At 41.0% G+C, this 20232-nt stretch overlaps 1 protein-coding gene across 1 annotated transcript in view; it reads right to left on the bottom strand.

The window, feature by feature from the left end:
• Positions 1-433: 433 nt before the first annotated feature.
• LOC134789784 (voltage-dependent calcium channel subunit alpha-2/delta-3) overlaps positions 434-20232 on the bottom strand; it is a 121061-nt gene continuing 101262 nt past the window's right edge. The window contains exons 7-26 of the mRNA XM_063760431.1: positions 20096-20209; positions 19247-19442; positions 18721-18857; positions 18238-18318; positions 17859-17939; positions 17696-17770; positions 17599-17613; positions 16409-16519; positions 15624-15837; positions 15086-15131; positions 14718-14890; positions 11658-11748; positions 10904-10936; positions 9263-9376; positions 7115-7373; positions 6488-6739; positions 6157-6271; positions 5412-5691; positions 4914-5100; positions 434-4192 (exon numbers count right to left, since the gene is read on the bottom strand). Coding sequence (XP_063616501.1) covers positions 4088-4192; positions 4914-5100; positions 5412-5691; positions 6157-6271; positions 6488-6739; positions 7115-7373; positions 9263-9376; positions 10904-10936; positions 11658-11748; positions 14718-14890; positions 15086-15131; positions 15624-15837; positions 16409-16519; positions 17599-17613; positions 17696-17770; positions 17859-17939; positions 18238-18318; positions 18721-18857; positions 19247-19442; positions 20096-20209 — 2679 coding nt within the window. The 3' untranslated portion in view covers positions 434-4087. The remainder of the gene's footprint in view (positions 4193-4913; positions 5101-5411; positions 5692-6156; positions 6272-6487; positions 6740-7114; positions 7374-9262; positions 9377-10903; positions 10937-11657; positions 11749-14717; positions 14891-15085; positions 15132-15623; positions 15838-16408; positions 16520-17598; positions 17614-17695; positions 17771-17858; positions 17940-18237; positions 18319-18720; positions 18858-19246; positions 19443-20095; positions 20210-20232) is intronic.

The raw sequence follows: 20232 nt of genomic DNA, 5'->3' as shown, positions 1-20232 counted from the left end.
GTCATTTCGAGTATTAGTTGTTAGATCTCATTCCAATATGATAGGTAGAGGTACATGTTACTGATATGATACTGGGTCTTATAAGTAAAACTAGAATTGGCCTGTTAGTCATACTCACCTCTCATCACCTGTACCTACATATTATAAAGTTACTTTGTCCGTCTATAGTACAGGTTGTATGTAGAGTCTGTGCAGAAAGAGAAGAGTCGTGGAATGTATGGGTACATTCTACGACTCTTTTCTTTCCGCACAGACTCTATAAGAACTTAGTACCTACTTTTAGTACTTTATTTAACGTAACTGTAACGTCCTCAATACTCTGTGGTATACTATTGTATACTAGTCCCAATAAGTCTTATTTTGTAATGGTCTGTGGGTACTGCATAAAACAATTAAAGGAAACAAAATGGTAAGGTTCAAGTAAGACTCATGATCACAATGTTTATAAGAGAACTTTATTGTTTTAATTACCGTATATCTATAGCATGATCTGGCAATTAACAAAAGAAGAATAAGTAGGTACTTCTCTAATAATCCCACTAAAGAACCATGTTCACAGAGTGGCCGTGCCCAATATTAGAACTATACCAATCGTATAACTTAATACGTAAATACAAGAAATAATATTAAAACAGTGACTTCAAAATTGTCGGCCACGTACCTAATTCTAAAACAGATCTAAAATAATCCGTAAACATTGACAGATATCTAGGGACTGGGTTTACGGACAATAATAATGACGCATGACAGGGGCCAGTACAGCGGTGTGACACCGGTACAACGCGATTGGTTGATGAGTTCGCATCACTCGCGCGATTGGTTGATGAGTTCGCATCACGCGCTCTATTGGTCGCAACTATTGCGTTAGACTGCACGATTGGCTGGAATTCGTGAGTCACACCGCTAAACTAGTACCATTTTTAGTGCCCGTAAGGCCAGTACATAGATATATACGTTAATGTCCGTAAAAGTTTGTAGTAGGTAACTTTAATGAAACATTGTAATGGGGAGAGGAAGTAATTTCATAATAATGTGAGAATATGAAAAACAGCTTTTCTTTTCCGAGCAAAACGTACAACACCGATAACGCGATATGTAAAAGTGGCATAGTTTTTGAGATCACTGTTCCGATTGTAGGTAAACTTAACTTAGGTATTCAAAAAATCACCTTCGCTCATGGACAAATTAAGAGGAACGAAAAAAAAGTTTAATTACTAAGTAATTTTGAAATTACTTCAGGTGCTGTAATCCAATATAGGTAGGTACTTAATTAAAAGTTTTTTTTGCGTTTCTATAAATTTGTCCATGAGTATAGAACCAATTAGTAAATCACTTACACTATAGTTTCATTTGGTGCCTGAATTGATATGTTCGAGAAATAAATGCGAAATAATCACAATTCTGTCTAGCTATTTACGTTTTGCGTAACTAAACGAGGTATTCGTTTTGTGTCTATATTCTCGTAAAACTAAATCCCGCCAAGTGCCAGTAAAAAAACCCACTCCGCCCCGCGGCCGGCGGGCTCAGCTATGCTATGTTAAGTATACGCTATATTATTATCGTTTAATACTTAGACGTTATAGTAAACACTCGAGACGCGTTCGACTGCTATGGAAGACTCGACGCTTGCTAGAAGCAATTCAATCACCAGTCGTTCGCCATTCGCCACTCACCCGTACAACAAACCTCTACTACGCCATTATATCGACTCCTTACTGTATTATTTATACAAAATGTACAATTTCTCAAAATCGCCCTCCAACAATTGTCTTTATATTTTGAATATGTGTATGTTACGATACGTGATATGACCGATCTAGTCGATGATACGTTTGTGTCATCTCAGCCATCTTGCTTCACATACCTACCTTAATATCTAATTGCCAATTTCTCTTGTTGGTGTTTCAGCGGTGATATACATATATGTGTAGTGTAGGTACTAATGCGGAGAAAAAGGTAGATTATGTAGGTAGGTAGAACAGATCGCAGTGGCCAACATTTGATGGACAAGTAGTCGCTCACCATTGTCCTCGGGATTAGCAATAGCAATATGGGCAGCCTTAACATTTGGACATTGTCATAAGTACTATGTCGCTTTTAATTATTTGATATGCATAGGTATTTAAATTGTATTGCCGTGCTTCAGCGACAAAGTACGACTACAATGTCCAGAGTGTCCAGGATTTCCAATGATGATTTATTCATGCGTAAACTCAGGCGACGTTTTTTAAACCCCTGTACAGGCGTTTACAAAACTTTCACCAACACTGACTTAAATCTGTGATCGGAAATAATAGGTAGACTGTGGTTTGGCACTTCCAGTGTGTTAACTATTTTATACATGTCTATGGTTTTTGTACTATTTCAAATGTTTGGAATTATACATTATGCAACGGACAATAGCAAGCCGCGTACTCGTGTACTAGATTACAAATAGGTACTATTTTGATATGAGATACAAAATGTATATATTCAATAGGTAAGTAGGTATACGGGATCTCAACTTTAATAATATTTAGCTTCACATTTATATCAAATACAAACAGGTGTAAGTATGAGCGTATCTTGTTAAAATACTGTCAAACGTCAATCTTTGTATGAAAGTAAAAAGTGTTGATTTTGAAAAATATTCTTGTCATCAGGATTACGGAATAAAGATGAAATGAAATGACGATGTTATTATTGCTAAATGGATTATACAGTACAACTTAAAGTGGGTACGACGTGATGGTCGAATCGAAATGACGTAGTTTCATTAATTTAATTATCGAACGACTTAAATATTAGCAACACACGTTCTAAAATTGTAGTAGGCCATTTAAGTTAGTAAAATATTTACAATAAAAATATGGAACTGTTTACAGATTCCCCAATTACAGCATTATTTGAAGATTAGGCGAGAAAATCACTAACAACTAGACGTATGAAAGTGAGCACATCGCGGTGTCGAGGAGTAGCGCTGGCTGCGGCTCGTACCTATTCGTTTGATCAGTCAACAGCAGAAGAAGCTAAGCGGGCAAAGTGTTGACAATGAACTGAACTCAACTTTGTTCTTAAGAGATAAAGAGCCTGTGCAAATCATTTTGGACACCCTGTCTCTCTTAGCCTGACACAGTAGCTGTACGTTTATATAAATGAACAAACCTTATCCTTGCATTAAATGACATGAAAATTGTATTCAACGGGCTGCCAATGCTGTCACTGGTACCACACTGTCTCACAGGGCCTAAAGAAGCCATTTTGGATTATACAAATTACAATCAAAAGAGGGCGCCACTGAAATCGCGTAGATGTAATTTTCTAAAACAGATAACAGTCGGTACACCAGTGTGTCCTCGACACCACGACTAACAAGTAACACGCACAGGCACACATAAATTCAGCAAAAGAACTGCCTACAAATAAAATATTTCTTATTTACATCAACCCTATGCAACTAGTCAATAAGTTTAGCGATATAAATATGTGAATGACAGATATCAAGAAATAAATCGAGTTTCGGATCAACATAGGTAAATTTTTCTAAAACAGTTTTAAACCATATCTTTATTTTACATTAATTTATCTTTCAATATCTATTAACATTAGCTATAATTTATAAGATCTCCAAGTTTGTGATAATCTTCGATTTAAATTTAACAAGATATTCGTTACCTACCTATACTGCACGCGGCGGCGTCGGCCGCAATATGAAAAGTGACAACTTAATCGAGAGGGAGAAATATTTTAAGCATTTATTATCGTTTCCTAAATCGAGTATCGTCCTGTCTCAAAACAAGGTCAAAAGTTCATTTGGTCGGACCAAAACTTCAGTCAGTAAAATAGATCAAAACTCGTGGTTCCGCGCGACGTACCCTAGGAGAGCTCGAGGGCGGGGCCGCGGTACTCCGCCGGCCCGCCCGGGAGCGCTCGCCAACTGTCCTCACACTGGAGCACTGAACAACAATACCTCGAAGCTCTCGAACGAGTAGAATGTGCGTTAGTAGGATATAACAAGGAGGCTGGAACATTTAGCGGGTTTGTCCGAAGACTCGAGCTCCGGGCTCGCGTTCTAGGAAAGATGGAGTTAGCGGGGGCAGGCGGGCAGTCACGTGCCGCGCCCCAGCCACCGTAGCGCCGTCACCGTGGCCAGCAGCAGCGCCCACGGCGCCCGAGTACTCGAGCCGCGGCCGCACGAAAGGATTTCGATTTCCTGGACAAAAAGTTATAAATCACATTTTGATAATACAAACCTGTAAGAAAAAACTTGTAAGAATATTCTTATGTTAGAAGGATGTTAAGAGTAAGGATAAAAGTATGTCAATAATGAATTGACACTGTTATCCACAATCTGTGAGCAGCCCCCTGTGCTTTTAGCTAGATATAGAGAATGAAACATAACCACGAAGAATATGAAGAAGTTGAGTTGGCCATGGTAAGAGGCAAGAGGCAGGTTTTTATTCCAGGATGGTAGGAAATATCTATACAGAGCGTTGAAAGCCTAGTGCTAAGACGCGCGAATTTCAAACCGGACTTATCTGTGTACAATATTATGTTGTATTAAATATATTAACAACGGGTCACTCACGTATTTTAAGTCGAAAAACGCTCGAAATGTGTTTAATATGTCTGTGTCTCACGGAAGTTTTGTTATTAAAATATTATGTTGTATGTTTATCAGTCGCTTTACTCGCTTTTCGGTAAAAAAAATTACCGGACCGGACTAATCTATGTGAGGCCTAGTTTTCTCCTGGGTAGGAAAGTCATGTGGTAGTCTTTCGTTAAAACTTAGTGTCTGTACGAATTCTAGAGGTGAGGTTGTTAGGGAACCCGCAGACTCCACGGAGTCGTGGCTAATAGGCGGGTTAGCGCTATATGAAGACGGTGCACGGTGCGGCGCACGGGCACATGCACCATAAGCAGGATCAACATACCTCCGGGTGATAAGAGACGCAGTGCCGAGGCCGGCGGCGCGTGGCGTGCGCGGGGTGGCGGCGGCACACGGTGCGCGGCGGCGCCTCGCGCGCGCGTACGTCCAGCCGCTTGGCGCCGCAAGGGCACAGCGTGTCCACCACCAGCAGGATCAGGTTGCTGTGCGGGATCTTTTGGACGCTGAACGGTCTGGGGCGAGAGAAAGCGGTATGGATTCGGTTATCGTTGTACTGAGATTTAATAATAACATGGTAATAATTCTGTTTATGGAAGAAAGCTATTCGTAGTTGAATTGGTTTTGCCAGTTGTAACTTATTTGGCAACGGTTGTCTCACAGCTACAGGTGTATGCTTCGTTAAAATAGTGATTGATCACTTGTTTCGCATGTGGCCCTCATATGTATGAAATGAACAGATTAATTTTGAAGAAAGACTCATGGCAAAGGGACGGGGTACGTCTGCTGTGTAATATATTCTTAGCGATAGCTATCTGGTCCGTACCTCTCGCAGCCGGAGTTGTGGCAGTTAGTCAGCTTGCCCTTGAGCGGCTGCGCAGCGTTGAGCCTCGTGGACTGCAGCGTGAACAGCTCGGCGCTGGTGTCGCACGGGCGCACGGCGGCGGAGCGCGCGGCCTCGCGCGGCGGCTCGCGCGCGCCGGGCGGCCGCTCCGCCGGCTTCTCCGCGCCCGCGCCGTACCCGTCGATGATGATCTCGTATTTGCCACGGTCGCGCTCCTCCTCCTCCGGATCCTCGTCACTGTCGTGTTCGTAATCTTCGTAGTCTAAAATAGGACAGCGTACTATTTAAGTATGTTGCCTAATATTGAACACATTTCTGTTCTTTTTTCGCAGAAATTGCTTTTACTGACAAGACTTCAAACTTTCTACGCGGTTTACAAATATTAATTTGGAAAGTGTCTAAGATAAAATTGTCTAGAGCTTGATTGGTGTTTTCTAACTGATGTTTCCGACGAACTTCGTTTTGTAACACTATTGTATGTAGGTACTTAATTATATGACACTAAATAGCGTAGACACATAAACTAATTAAGTAACATGTTATTCAATGACTAGTATCCATGACGTTGTGGAAATTATTCAACTGATTTTATTTTACCTTCGTTAACCGATGTGTCAGCTACAAAAAATGAACGAAGCTGTAGTATTTATTATATGAAAAAAGCAAGACTACAAAGAAATTACATAAAGTTCATATATTGTATAGCAAAGATCGTAGACCAACTTACCCATGTCATCGTCCGCATAAGGGTGAGCGTGAGCTTTGGCCGACTGCCACAGCGGAAACCAGACCGATATTAAACTGGTGAGATATCCTCCAAGCCATGATAGAGGCTTAAACGGCTGCAATAACAAAATAATTTTAATGTAGGTACATATTTCTATCAGCTGTCTGTTGGCGACTTTACTGTCAGTCTCCAGGCTATAGATAACACTAAATGATTAAATAAATACAATTGACCATCAGGTATCAGAGGTTTTTCTAGCGAAAGACTGTTCTATAATAATAAAACGACGATTGCACCACCCATATTAACTATAGGGCGGACTCAAGCTTACCATCAGCTTATTTCCATCTCCACTGAAAGGATTCCTGGAGTCCGGGCATCGGCCTTGGCGATCATGGACTGTGACTTTTTTATAAATGCGGTCCTGTACGAGCGAGTCCATGATGGTGCCGTCCACCTGCCCGAAGAATAGGCCGGTCTGCGCAGCGTCCTCGGATAGGATGATGAAACCATTGTCGTCCAAAATGTAGCAGTCAAGCGCGTCGCCTGCGCACGTCTTCTTGCAGACGGTGCCCGCTGTGCACTGGAAAGGCATACAAATTTGGTCCGAGTTTATGTTACCTCAATTACATTAAGAATACTTGATTTTAATATGGTTGATTCAAAAATCGCTCTTATAACATTTAGGTGTTTAACTTTCCCTAATAGAGTTTATGGTAGTTTAATGGAATTCAGATTTTAGATTCGTATCTTTGACTAATAATAGTTACATCGACTGCCACCGATAATCCGGCTTGTGCAGCCTGCGTTTATCCGGGTACAGTAAATACGAAACGCGGTAGTGAACGTAACGTATCATATTTACTGTAATCACCCAGTAATAAGTAGTGTACGAGTAGAAAATAGGCCGACAACGGCGACGGGAGTGCACGTATCTCGGTTACAATAAAGCACGAACCGTAGATGTAACGTTGAGGAAGTGTTTTGCGAGCGAGTCCAGGTGGAACTGCAGGCCGACGACGGCGGCGGGGGCGCGGTGGCCGCGCGACTCCACGAACACAGCGTGCGTGGCCAGGACCAGCGGCGGCGCGGCGGACTCGGCGCCGTCGCGGAACGGCACCGAGAACACGAAGCTCTCCGGCTCTATGTTGTGGTGCTCGACGGCGCGGCGGTACCACTCGGAGTCGAACGCGCGTGCGTAGCGCTCGCTGAAGTGACTGCAATTAAATGAGTAGGCATGTTATTGCAAAGGCCGGGAAATTAGTCGTAAACTCAGTCAGCTGATTTGACTGTGAGGGTGTTCAAAATGGCCTGCACGCGCTCCTCTTAACGATAAGACGCTGGCCCAATATTACAGGGTTCTATGTTACATTTTCAAGATAGTTGAAATTCGACTTAATATCACTATGACAATGTTCAAATTTCAGTTCGATAAAAGTGAAACATAGGACCCTGTAATATTGGGCCAGCCAAGTGTTCAGATGATTTTGAACACCTCGCTCGTTTTGTAACTGCTGCTGCTGAGTCTACTTACTCATTACAAGAGCGGCCGTCTGATAATCTTCAATAAGGCTAAATAATTAAGACATGACCGTTCATCAAGTTGTTAGTTTGTTTCCGTCTCATTTACACAGTAAAAGGAGCTATAACGAGAGGTTATCTTGATGTTGATTGGTAGTGAATTGGTAATGAAGCTACATATAAAAAAGCAGTTCTGATACTTCTGATTTCAATTCCCATACAGTAAGGGCAAACAATAATTATATTCTGTGTCTATGTAGGGGTGTTTTGTTCAAGCAGCGGCTTGTCTCGATGTCTTAACCCTTTCACAACTAATGATGTACCACCGGTGGTATACCACTAATTCGCTATGAAATAACCGCGTGAGTTGTTTATTTATTTATTTTATTTTATTTTATTGATTCATAAAATTTACACAGCATTACAGCGGACTAATACACTGTGAAATTTATAATAGACAGTATTTATACAAACAAGGTACATGATACAGTCTAGAGAGGACAAACAGAACAAAATGTCAGAAAGAAAAACTAATACAAGACAGATGATTCACGCTTATCCAACGCCTCACAGAACTTCATACATTCTTTACACAGATCCATCCAACTACTTGCAAATACATCACATTCCGGTGCTGATGCGAGGAGCGCATTGATATATTGTAGTGCGCGGACAAGTGGTGATTTGCCATGGGACATAGTGCGTGTTTTAGGCACATCTAACAGGTGATGACTCCGTGGTCGAAAATTAAATTGGGCCTTCTTAGCCATAGATGGAACGAACAGGCGTACGAGCTGTGCAACCAGTTCAGGGCAGTCCGAGTTCCCCCGTAAGACATTACATACTGTGGTCAAGAGCCCGTAGTTACGCCTTACCTCTAAGGAATTAAACCCTAAAACGCCAAGCAGGAACTTTGAAGGGTACAAGTATGGGTAATAACCGTGCATCTTTTTATAAAGGAACCGCAGAAAGGCTTTCTGGATTTTTTCCAGAAGCAAGACGTACTTGTCCTCATGCGGGTTCCACACGACCGATGCGGCTTCAAGTTTACTCCGGACTAACGCTGTGTACACTAATTTAATAGCCCTGACGTCATCGAAATCTCGCGCATTCCGAACCACAAACCCTATATAACCTCCGATAGCAATTTGTAGCCAACGCTTTCATATGCTCATGAAAGTTGAGCTGCGTATCGAGGATAACACCCAAATCGCGTATAGACTCGACACGAGTTATGGGATCAGGACCTAGCAGGTATTGAGCAAATATGGGACAATTGGCACGGCTAAAAGTCATCACGGAGCACTTTGATTTGTTGAAGAGGAGCTTGTTGTTAATGCTCCATTAATGAAGGCGATCAATATCCTCCTGCAAAGACGCGCAGTCGGACAACTGCTGCACTCCATAAATGAGCTTTAGGTCGTCGGCATATAACAAACATCTGACATGCTTAGGGACTGCAGCTAAGTCATTTATCATTAATATTGAACCCTGACTGACTCCGGAACGTGTGTGGTAGGGTTTCGATACGAAGCATCCGTGCTGCACGTACTGCTGTCGATCGTGCAGATAGAACGTAACGTACGGTTCAGAGGTGTCACCAGTCCTGGTGCTGTTGTTGTTGTCCGTCCACCGGAAGAGGCCGCTGCGCGTGGCGATGAACGACATCGACACCACGAACTTGTGGAACCGCCCTTGCCTGCAAAGACGAGATACGTGAGACAGTGGTCGAATCGGGATTTTAGCAGGTATTCGTCTTGATCGACGCCGGGTAATTATTATTTATTCAGGTTTTTACTTTGTATACAAAGGCGTAGGTTTAATTTTGAGAGACTTTAGTGATAGGTGGCTAGAATTTAAACGGGTAAGGAGGATAATACATCTTAAAATGTGATCTTAACATTTGGAGACTACCACCACCACCTCACCAGGAAACAATAAAGTAAATAATATTTTTTGACAATATTTATCTCCACCTTGACAAAGTTATCCTGCTTCTTCGCGTAATTTACCGAATTATTGTGTAAAATCTTAATTAACAATTACATATGTTGATACTTTACAATATTGTTATTTAATCAATAAGCATAGCATCAGGTTTAGCAAGCTTACTCGTATATTACAATAACCGTCACTTTGTTAGAATTGTTAGGTATGAGCGGTCAAACCCGATATAAGGCGCGATATTTTTTTAAATCAAATAAAAACTCCACGCACGTCACATATAGTTCTAATTTGAATGAAAAAATTTCTAGACTTATCGGGTTTGACTGCTCACCTCTGGAGGTGCTCTAGCAATTACTAGGTAATCAAAGTACAACCTTATACACATACAATTCTGGTAAGGGGAAAATTTGAGAAAGAATCATTTCAATATGCTGTTAATAATTTTGCCAGACCTGGTGCTACGCAGTAACAATTAATGGCTGTAATTTACAGCAAAGAACATTTATAATTAACTTAGCCATAATCCTCGGAAGCTAAATGTTTGTTATTACGCGATTATTACCTGTATCCTTGTTAGCGTATACACGATTAGTCATCACAGGAACGGAGATAAGATACGATATACGGAAGGTATAAGTTTGAAGCAAGACTATCTATAGAGGTTAACATTCAATCTTTCAAGCTCAAATGAAATCATTATTGTAAGTTCTGAATACTGGTTCATTATTATTAGGTACCACATATAAGCCTTGGATAGGTATCGTATCTCATCAGGTATCCTTTAGTTAGTTACAGTACATCTTAAATTAGGTACGTAAGTATCTAATAAATTAATAAATAAAAATTCGTCCACTCGTTTACCTTAACTATAATTACATAGTTACATTTGGAACAATTACAGGTATCTACTGGGTATGAACCGACTCCAAATGGACGATTTTTTATTTTACATACAGTAGGTAAACAATATAAATGAAAAATATATCAAGCGTCATAAGAGACAAGTTGTAAAAAACATATAAGTTAAGAGTGTTGAAGGAGGTACAGTAGCTCGTAGCGTAACGCCTATTCTAAGCATTTGTAGGTAGCTAATTAAAAAACATAAAACAATCATTTGTTACGCCTCTTGGCTACTTCTCCGTCATTTAACACGGTGACTCGGTGCTGTTTGCTATGTTATATTTATGACATCATGAAATGTAGCACGACCATGTTGGCATGTAGCATTATGTTACTCTAACATATCTACTGTCTTTATGAATATTCTTTGTTACTGTACCTTGTCAGCAGTGCCATTAAAGTTGCTATCGGGCTATTTGTGTGACAAACACATTACACATTAGTGATCAACATAAAAATAACATAAAGTGCGTAAAAGACTTCAAATAATTAGTGCAATATTATTTTGTAGGTAACATGCGAAGTGCTTAGATTGGCCTTTTTGCGTTTTTATTGACTGTCTTTTCCTTTGTAAATTAAAAGTGGCTAAGTTGACCCTACCAAATTCAATTAAGTACTCGGTAATACTGCGTCATAAGTAGATATATATATATACAATACACGCTCACCAATCATTTTGAAGCGGCAGGTAAGGCGCGAGACTTCTAATCAGAAAGTCCCGGGTTAAGACCCCGGCTATCAATGAGTTTTTTGGAACTCATGTACGAAATATCATATTTTTATCTATCGCTTTTCGGTGAGGAATCAGGACTCATCACAATAAGACCCATTTGGGTTGGAAGGTAAGACGGCATGTTGCTAAATCGGACGCCGGGGTTTTTTAGGATAGGTACAACCGGGAAAATGCTTATTTATATGAGAAGTAGAAGAAAGAAGAAGAAGAAGAAGGACCAATTTTTGACCAATAGTGTTTCCGTGTAATTGAGTTTGATACAATCAACATCTTTTACTCAGACCCTAAAACAGCTAGGCATTTGGCCTAGTTGTTTTTACCCAGCTGCGTTACACTGTAACCGGGTTATTTTTATATTATTGGTGCCATTAACCATGCTAAATATTAGTCGACTACTTACTGGTTGTGGTGGCTCGCGTGTCCAGTGTGTGCGTCCAATTCTTTAATTACCATAGCATCCCGTACGAGTGATTGAACTAAATTCTTGTCACCTGAAAATGAGAAAAATAACTTTAGTAAGTGCCTATTTACATTTTACAAAAAAAATATTGGTTGAACCTACTACCAACGATTTATTGATTGTCGAACAATTCAGTAACCACAAAATATGATGCTGTATAGAGCATTCTAGTTCATCTGTCAAAATGGAAGGCACGATTATAATAATTGGATTGATTACAAGAAGGCCCATGATTCGGTGCCTCATTCATGGCTGGGGAGGGTCTTAGAGCTGTACAAAGTTGATGCAGCTTTGAGAGCCTTCCTAAGCGCGTGTATGGGGCAGTGGACCACAGTCCTTCGTCAACCAGGAGGCGGGGATGACCGACCTGGCCCACAGGATTTTATAAGGATTGAGCGAGGAATATTTCAGGGCGACAGTCTGAGTCCGCTATGGTTCTGCCTAGCTCTGAATCCCCTCAGCACTTTGCTGAAGGATTTGGGACTAGGTTGCCGGCTTCGGAGAGAGGGTGAAGTTATTTCTCACCTTCTGTACATGGATGACCTCAAATTATTTGCACCAAATACCCAAGGCTTGTTGGAGCTACTGAAAACCACCGAAGTCTTCAGTAGTGCCATCAACATGGAGTTTGGTGTCGATAAATGTGCGGTTATGCATGTACAGCGGGGGAAGGTTGTAAATTCAACAAATTTACAACTTTCTGAGACAATGTCTTTCAGGTCTATCTCTGAATCAGAGACCTATAAATACCTTGGTATGTCACAGTCGTTGGGTATTGAGGACGAGGGTATTAGACGGTCGGTGAAGGAGCGCTTTTTCAGTCGGCTCACAAAAGTCCTTAACAGTCTTTTGTCAGGAGGCAACAAAGTGCGCGCCTTCAACGCCTGGGTAATGCCTCTTCTCACATACTCCTTTGGCATACTAAGGTGGACTCAGACCGAGCTGGACGCCCTGGATCGGAGGGTCCGGTCACTGCTCACCACACATCGCATGCTACACCCACGCTCGTCAGTTATGAGATTGTACATCCCACGGAAGTGTGGAGGCCGAGGCTTCCTAAACGCCAAGGATCTCCACAACCGCGAGGTGTACAATCTCAGGAATTATTTCCTTAACAACGAGTGTGGGATGCATCGTGATGTGGTGGCAGTAGACAGGAACCTCACGCCGCTCTCCTTGGCAAACGAGAACTGGCGCAAACCTGTGGTACTAAGTACTGCGGATCGCAAGGCGGCATGGGAGAGTAAGGCGCTACACGGGCGGTTCTACAAGGCCCTCACGGGACCCGATGTGGACCTGCTCGCATCGGTGAACTGGTTACGATTCGGGGACCTCTTCGGAGAAACCGAGGGTTTTGCCTGTGCAATTGCGGACGAAGTGATGATGACGAACAACTATCGGAAATATATCCTGAAGGACGGTACGGTCGACATTTGTCGAGCATGCCGCCGTCCCGGAGAGTCACTCAGGCATATCATTTCCGGTTGTTCTCATCTTGCTAACGGTGAGTACTTGCACAGACATAATCTCGTAGCCAGGATTATTCACCAGCAACTTGCTCTTCTATACGGCCTTGTGGACCGCGAAGTACCGTACTACAAGTACTTACCTGCGCCTGTTCTCGAGAATGGTCGTGCCACGCTCTATTGGGATCGATCTATCATCACTGACAGGACTATTGTCGCCAATAAGCCTGACATCGTGCTGATAGACCGATCGCAGCGCCGGGCCGTGCTCGCCGACGTCACCATCCCCCATGATGAGAATCTCGTGAAGGCCGAGAAGGACAAGTCCAGCAAGTACCTAGACTTAGCTCACGAGATTACCGCCATGTGGGATGTTGACTCGACGATCATTGTTCCGATAGTTGTGTCAGCGAACGGTCTCATAGCGAAGAGTCTCGACCAACACCTAGAGAGACTCTCGCTGGGTGGTTGGATCAAGGGTCAGATGCAGAAGGCGGTAATATTGGACACGGCGCGTATAGTACGTCGGTTCCTCACTCTGCGGCCCTGACCACCGGCAGCTTGGGCCAAGCCCCGCTGCCGGCGGCACCCTAGGTTAGGTTTTTTATAATGTGTTTATATGTATTTTTTATTGTTTTGTAAGTGTTTTTATATTTTACTTTTATATTCATATTATAACAAACCTAACTTAAGACGAAAAATAAATAAAGATAATAAATAATAAATAAATATTATAGGACAATTTTACACAGATCAATCTAGTCCCACGGTAAGCTCAATAAGGCTTGTGTTGTGGGTACTAGACGACGATATATATAATACATAATTATATATAAATACTTATATACATAGAAAACATCCATAACTCAGGAACAAATACCTACTTGTGATAAACACACAAATAAATGCCCTTACCAGGATTCGAACCCGGGACCTCTGCTTCGTAGGCAGTGTCACTACCGACTAGGCTAGGAGGCCGTTAATTTGATTATGTCTTTTATGTCTTACATTTCATACTTACCTCTTCTACTATTAACTCCTTAGTACCAACTTGAAGGTTTAAGGTATTTTACAAATTAGGTTTCCTGAAATTCTCGGATAATGAGAACTGGCATGCATTATTTTGATCGAAACCCGGCCTAACGTTAGTTCAGTCAAGTGTATTAAGTTACTCAAAAATATGTCCCATAGTTCTTAATTCGCTGACTTAGAGGATATCACCAACGGAGACGCCATGTCTAAAATTTTCGGTACAAAGTAGTCTGCCGTTTTTTGCGGGGGAGGGGCACATCAAATGTATAGGTACGTCATGTCAGATAAACGTCAGTCCATACATATGGTTGATATGTGGTTGACCATTGGCCGCCTATTTTCGACAGAGGGGAACGCCTGTTAATGGCGGCTCCATTGTTAATTACTCCGAGTTCGCTGACATAAGAGCTCTGGGACATATTTTTGAGTATGATGTGTGCGCCCATATTTTTACACTTGACTGTACCTAATAGTTACCTACGTTAGTAGGGTTGTAACTTACAGTAGTATGAGTCCCTGTCCTGTTTCTTGTGCATGTTGTGCAGAGTGAGCGCGCGCGGGCGCAGGCTCATCCACTTCCAGCCGGGCCGGCCCGCGCGCGCCAGGAAGTGCACCAACTGTTCCTCTGCAGTGTTGAATGTCTGCTCGGACGTAGAGGCGTACTCGCAGTACACCCTGAGAGTAAAACAATTCATATTAGTCTCAAACGAAAAGGTACTTGATGTGAATCTAAATAGCAAAGTAACTGTCTTCAGGACTTTGATAAGAGACTGTACGACTTGCTTGCTTGCTCTATTACCTAATAACGGGTATTCGGTTCCAAGGACTCGAAGTCGAAATAATTTATTAATGAAAAATTAATTTACTTACCATTCTGGGTGAATTTTCCAGTTATCTCCTTTAAAATATTCGGTAACTGAAAGCAAATAAAAGTTTTTATTAGTCATGAATAAAACACATTACTTTCTTAGAAATGCTGTTCTGGAATTAAGAAAAATAAGTAGGTACAGGGTTATTTCTGAAACCGAAATCGATGATTTAGTTTTGTTCTAGTTTCGGCCGAAACATGATTTTTATGCCGTAACCGAAACTTCGGTTGGCCACTACCGAAAATACAGTTTCCTTAGGACCTGACCTTAGGTCGAAATATGATTTTTATTCCGAAACCGAAACCAAACCTTGGGTTGGATACCAGTTTGGATACTAATAGAGAGCGAGTACGGAATGTAACGTACTGGACTGTGGAAAAAACGTTGCCGCCGCGTAGTATCCTAGTATCCTGTCCGTCATACTGCAGTCAAGTCAGTCTTGAAGCTCGTGCAATTCGCTCGTACAGCACTACGGCAAGAGAGTACGGTGTTCCTTCTACTGGGCAGTAAAAATAGCACTGCCGCCGTATTGCACTCACCGTTGATAGGACTGTGCTTGACCTCCTGCTCGGCCTGCAGCTCGTACATGCCATAGCCATCAGGCAGCACTATTGCGAGCGAGTATGGTGTTCCTTCTACTGGACTGTAGAAATAACGCTGTCGGCGCGTAGCTACGCGTCGCATGCTGCCATATTGCACTTTCACGCCGATCTCTGTTTCGCCCTCGCGTTGTTCAATCATGTCGTGTCGGAGCTGTAAACAATATTTATGACACTTTTTATTTTATTCACTATGATGTTTTATGGTGTGTAAATACTTGACAAATGCTTCCAATTCCATTAGTTAATTTAATTCGATAAATTGTAAGTTTATTTTTCGTTGCTCTTTTTAAGAACATGGATAGAAAAAAAAGCACTATTAGTAAGCAACAATGTCATTTCACAATACATGTATGAACTTATAAGTGGGTCATATTTATTACGATTAAATACTTGTATGAGTAGTGATGATACAATGAATACAATGACACGTATACAATAATTTACACTGCACTTACATCGAGTAGTAGAGACGTGAGGTTGACGCGTGAATTCTCGTCCGCATCCACGAGCAGCTCTACATCTGTCAGGTCGACGCTGGAGTAGAGCGGACGGAGCGTCTCAATGTACTGGGAAATGAACTAACACTTACATCGAGTAGTAGAGACGTGAGGTTGACGCGTGAATTCTTTCCGCATCCACGAGCAGCTCTACATCTGTCAGGTCGACGCTGGAGTAGAGCGGACGGAGCGTCTCAATGTACTGGGAAATGAACTAACACTTACATCGAGTAGTAGAGACGTGAGGTTGACGCGTGAATTCTCGTCCGCATCCACGAGCAGCTCTACATCTGTCAGGTCGACGCTGGAGTAGAGCGGACGGAGCGTCTCAGTGTACTGGGAAATGCATTAACGTTAGCAAACACAGTGGTATTATGAATATCATATTATAAAGATGGGTGAGAAATCAGTGCTTTTTTCAATTACTTTTATTTATAATCTTGTTTTGTTTGGCTTAGGTACTAGTGTAGGAAATGAAGCAAGTTGTTGTATGGAGACCCATGCATTAATTTCTCAGTCGATGAAATTTAGCTTGGTTATTGTATAGCATGAGCCGAAACTAACATATAAATATCCAAAAAAAGGTAGGTATTTATACGTAAAAAAAATACAAATCTGATTAGGTATATATTGAACCGAGTAATTCCTCAGTCCAAAATTATTTTACCAAATAAGTTATTTGTATCAGTATGTGATACTAGAAAAAAATCTAAAACATTTGTCAAACATGAAACTATTTTTTTATGATAATTTCTTTTTTTGACGCTCATGTTCATCGGAAAATTGCTCTGTCATTTTTTTCTTCTTATATGATCTTAGAATATAATTTGGCTCAGTGGGTAAGAAAAACCAAAAAAAATGCGTACCCAAATGTATGTATTATAGAACTATTAAAAACTGAAAGTGGAAAATTTTTAGATTTTCATTTTGTAGGTATAAAACGGCAATAAAATGGCATTCCAGTGAAAAAATTAGACTGAGCAATTTTCCGGTCCTAGACACGCCAAAAATTTTTATTTTATTAATATTGGTATTTCTGCTGGGATATTTTTTTTATATTTCATATATTGTTGCAATACGTAACATGAATATGTCCGGTGAAGAAAGTTTGAACGGAACATTTTTCCGTAAAAAGATATTAACGATTTAAGACTTTAGGTATTTACTTTAATTCTATTATTATTATTCTTTGGAAATTTATACAATACTTTTTATTTATTGATACTTTATCATACTGTAAAGTTTTTTCTGGCCGAGGAATTACTGCGGGGTCCACTACCTTTATTTCCTACACTATACTCTGTGTTCAGAAAAGTAACTATAGAATGTTATATAAAAGTGTTACGGCCCGAAAGACTACAGAAAATAAGATATTTTTAAAATGCACCAAGACGCATAGCTCTGCCGGTACTTACTTCTTCATTGGTATACTGAAACAAAAATAACCTGGTTAGTTTGAATTACGAAATTTTTCAAAGTATTTGAAATAGTTTTGCATGGTAATTGACTCACCAAAGGCCTGAGATCCGGATGATACAACACATGCCCGTTATTGTCCACCATGAATGAGTAACCGTTTACTCCCAGCTGAAAACACATGTGATTAATTAGCATTATAGCATATAATGTATGTTCAATTTGATGTTACAAGAATAGCCTCAAAAGCTGTGTTTACCTTATATGGTGGAACGAGCTTCTTTATTTGATCGACAGGTACATCTGTGCCCACCACACCGAGTAAATTAGCTTCTCGATGCTGAAAAAAAGAATAATGATAAATCGATGTCCAGCTAAAAACTAGCGACCCATTCAGGCTTTGCTCGGATAAACATGAACAAATTATACACCTAAACTTTCCACAAGAATCACACTATTGATGGGTGAAAATGAAAACCGCATATAAATCCGTTCAGTACTTTTTGAGTTTTTCGCGAACATACAGAGCAGACAGACAGACGCGGTGGCGGACTTTGTCTTATAAGGTGTTGTGAAGATTATTCCCACCATAATAAGAAAATAATACATATTTAAGAAAAAAATTTAAACAGTCTCACCGTATGGTTTCTCCTGTCGAATATCGGCACCGTTACTGACGTCATCAATTGGCCCATCCCGTCGTCGTCCAGGTTACTGCTCTGAAATTTACAATTTTGCTATAACATCTAACGATTAAAGAGGGATGCAATTAGTTTCAATACATTCTAAAAGAGATTTATAAATCGAACTGTGCAGAATATATAACATTTTCAAAACTATCGCGTTTTGAACACATATCAGTCATATCACGTTTCGTTTTAATCACGTTTACAACCGGGTCTATTCCGAATTTATTTTATTTACCAACGTTTCGACACAGGTTTCCCTGGTCGTGATCGGGGCTAAATTCGCGAAAGACCTGGTTGTAAATGTGATTTAATATGTGCAGAATATTTAACTAGAATTTCACGATCGCTTGAGAAAATATGCGATTTCGTTATCAGTTTAACATTGTTGCCATGAGCGATAACATGCAACTGTTCTTTTGATCTGGAACTTACCCTTCCGCCAACGTAAACGGGGCTCCAATGCACAGGATGCATAGTCTGGTACATGACGAGCGGTCGTGCCAGCACCTCGATCATGTGCAACACCTTTGGTCTGATCTCCGCGTGCTCGTTTATCGATACGTAGAAACCTGATAATGAAAAGTTTATACATCAACATCATATCATACTCTTTCTTGTGTTGTCCCGGCTTTTTGCCACGGCTCGGAGCCTGGGGTCCGCTTGGCAACTAATCCCAAGCCGCCAACATTATTAGTACAAGGCTCGTACTATAATCGTCTTTGCAGCGCAGAAAATGTCTGGGAGTCTGCAATCTCTTGAACTACATTGCGGCTTTGATTGCGGCTACTACAAACCAACTTACTTATTTGGAACAATTTATCATCATGCGTACCAGGGATAGAAAACATTGACGACAATGCTCGAAATTGCTCTAAAAATAATCTATCTTTCTAACTACTAAAATTTCCAACACAGTTATCCACTGGAGGAGACTCTTCACGATTAAACAGTTACAAACCTTTATTAGTGCAAGCCATGTCCTTCATGCTGTGGCTGGAAGCAGCGTCGCCGCCCACGCCATAGCTGAAGATGCGCACGGGCATGTGCGGCCAGTTCCACGTGCGGAACACACCCTTCACGCCCGCCGCGCCGCCGCCCGCGCCCACCACCGCGATGGCTTGGTTACATTGACAGCCTAGACCGGTGCGGTTATACTAAAGGAAAATATAAACTTAGGTTTAAAAAAAACTTAGTTCTTTTGTACCTACAGCTCAATTAAAAGCTGAATCCTATGGAGGTGGGGTAAGCTTGAAGTTAAGCGCTGGGGCTATATTTATCGGTATCTAAAAGACGACCGAACGATAGCCAAGCCGCAATACGCTCTAATTTCTGTTTACTAAATGATAAATCGTAGTAGTAGCAACTAACAGAGAGGAATGGAAAATGGAAGGTCTTAGGGGAGTCCTATGTCGGCAGGCAAGTCGACCGATGTCAACTCTAACAAAAATGACAATCAACTTTAATCTAAGTATATTTTTTTAAGATAGTATGTTTGACTATTTTGACAAATATTTAATAACCTGACTAAAACTGATGTATCACTCGAAATTTAAGGTCGAAATAAAGGGCTATTTTATTTTTATTTTATTTTATATTTTATTTTAAATGATAAATCTTAACAAAAATCACTGATAAGTTTTGTTTAGAGAAATTAAAATTGAAATTAGAGATAATTTTTGGTTACAACACTTATAACTACCTCCTCTACCTCCAAACATTTTATTCGAATGAAGTTATGTATAATTTCCGGATATCTCAACAACAGAGGAACGTATAGAAAGTATATTTCATCTAAAATGTAAATTACCCTATGCAAAATTTCGAATCCAGTAGTGAGCGCTCCAGTCAGATTGGCCGCTCCGCCCGTCGCCTCGGCGCCCCACAGCGCGGTTTTCAGCTCCCTTATCGTTTCCGGCACAGCCTGTAAACAAAAATGGTTTATTA

This window comes from Cydia splendana, chromosome 4 (genome assembly GCF_910591565.1).
Source record: "Cydia splendana chromosome 4, ilCydSple1.2, whole genome shotgun sequence".
Classification (NCBI taxonomy): domain Eukaryota; kingdom Metazoa; phylum Arthropoda; class Insecta; order Lepidoptera; family Tortricidae; genus Cydia; species Cydia splendana.
This window is presented reverse-complemented; position numbering and strand designations above follow the sequence as displayed.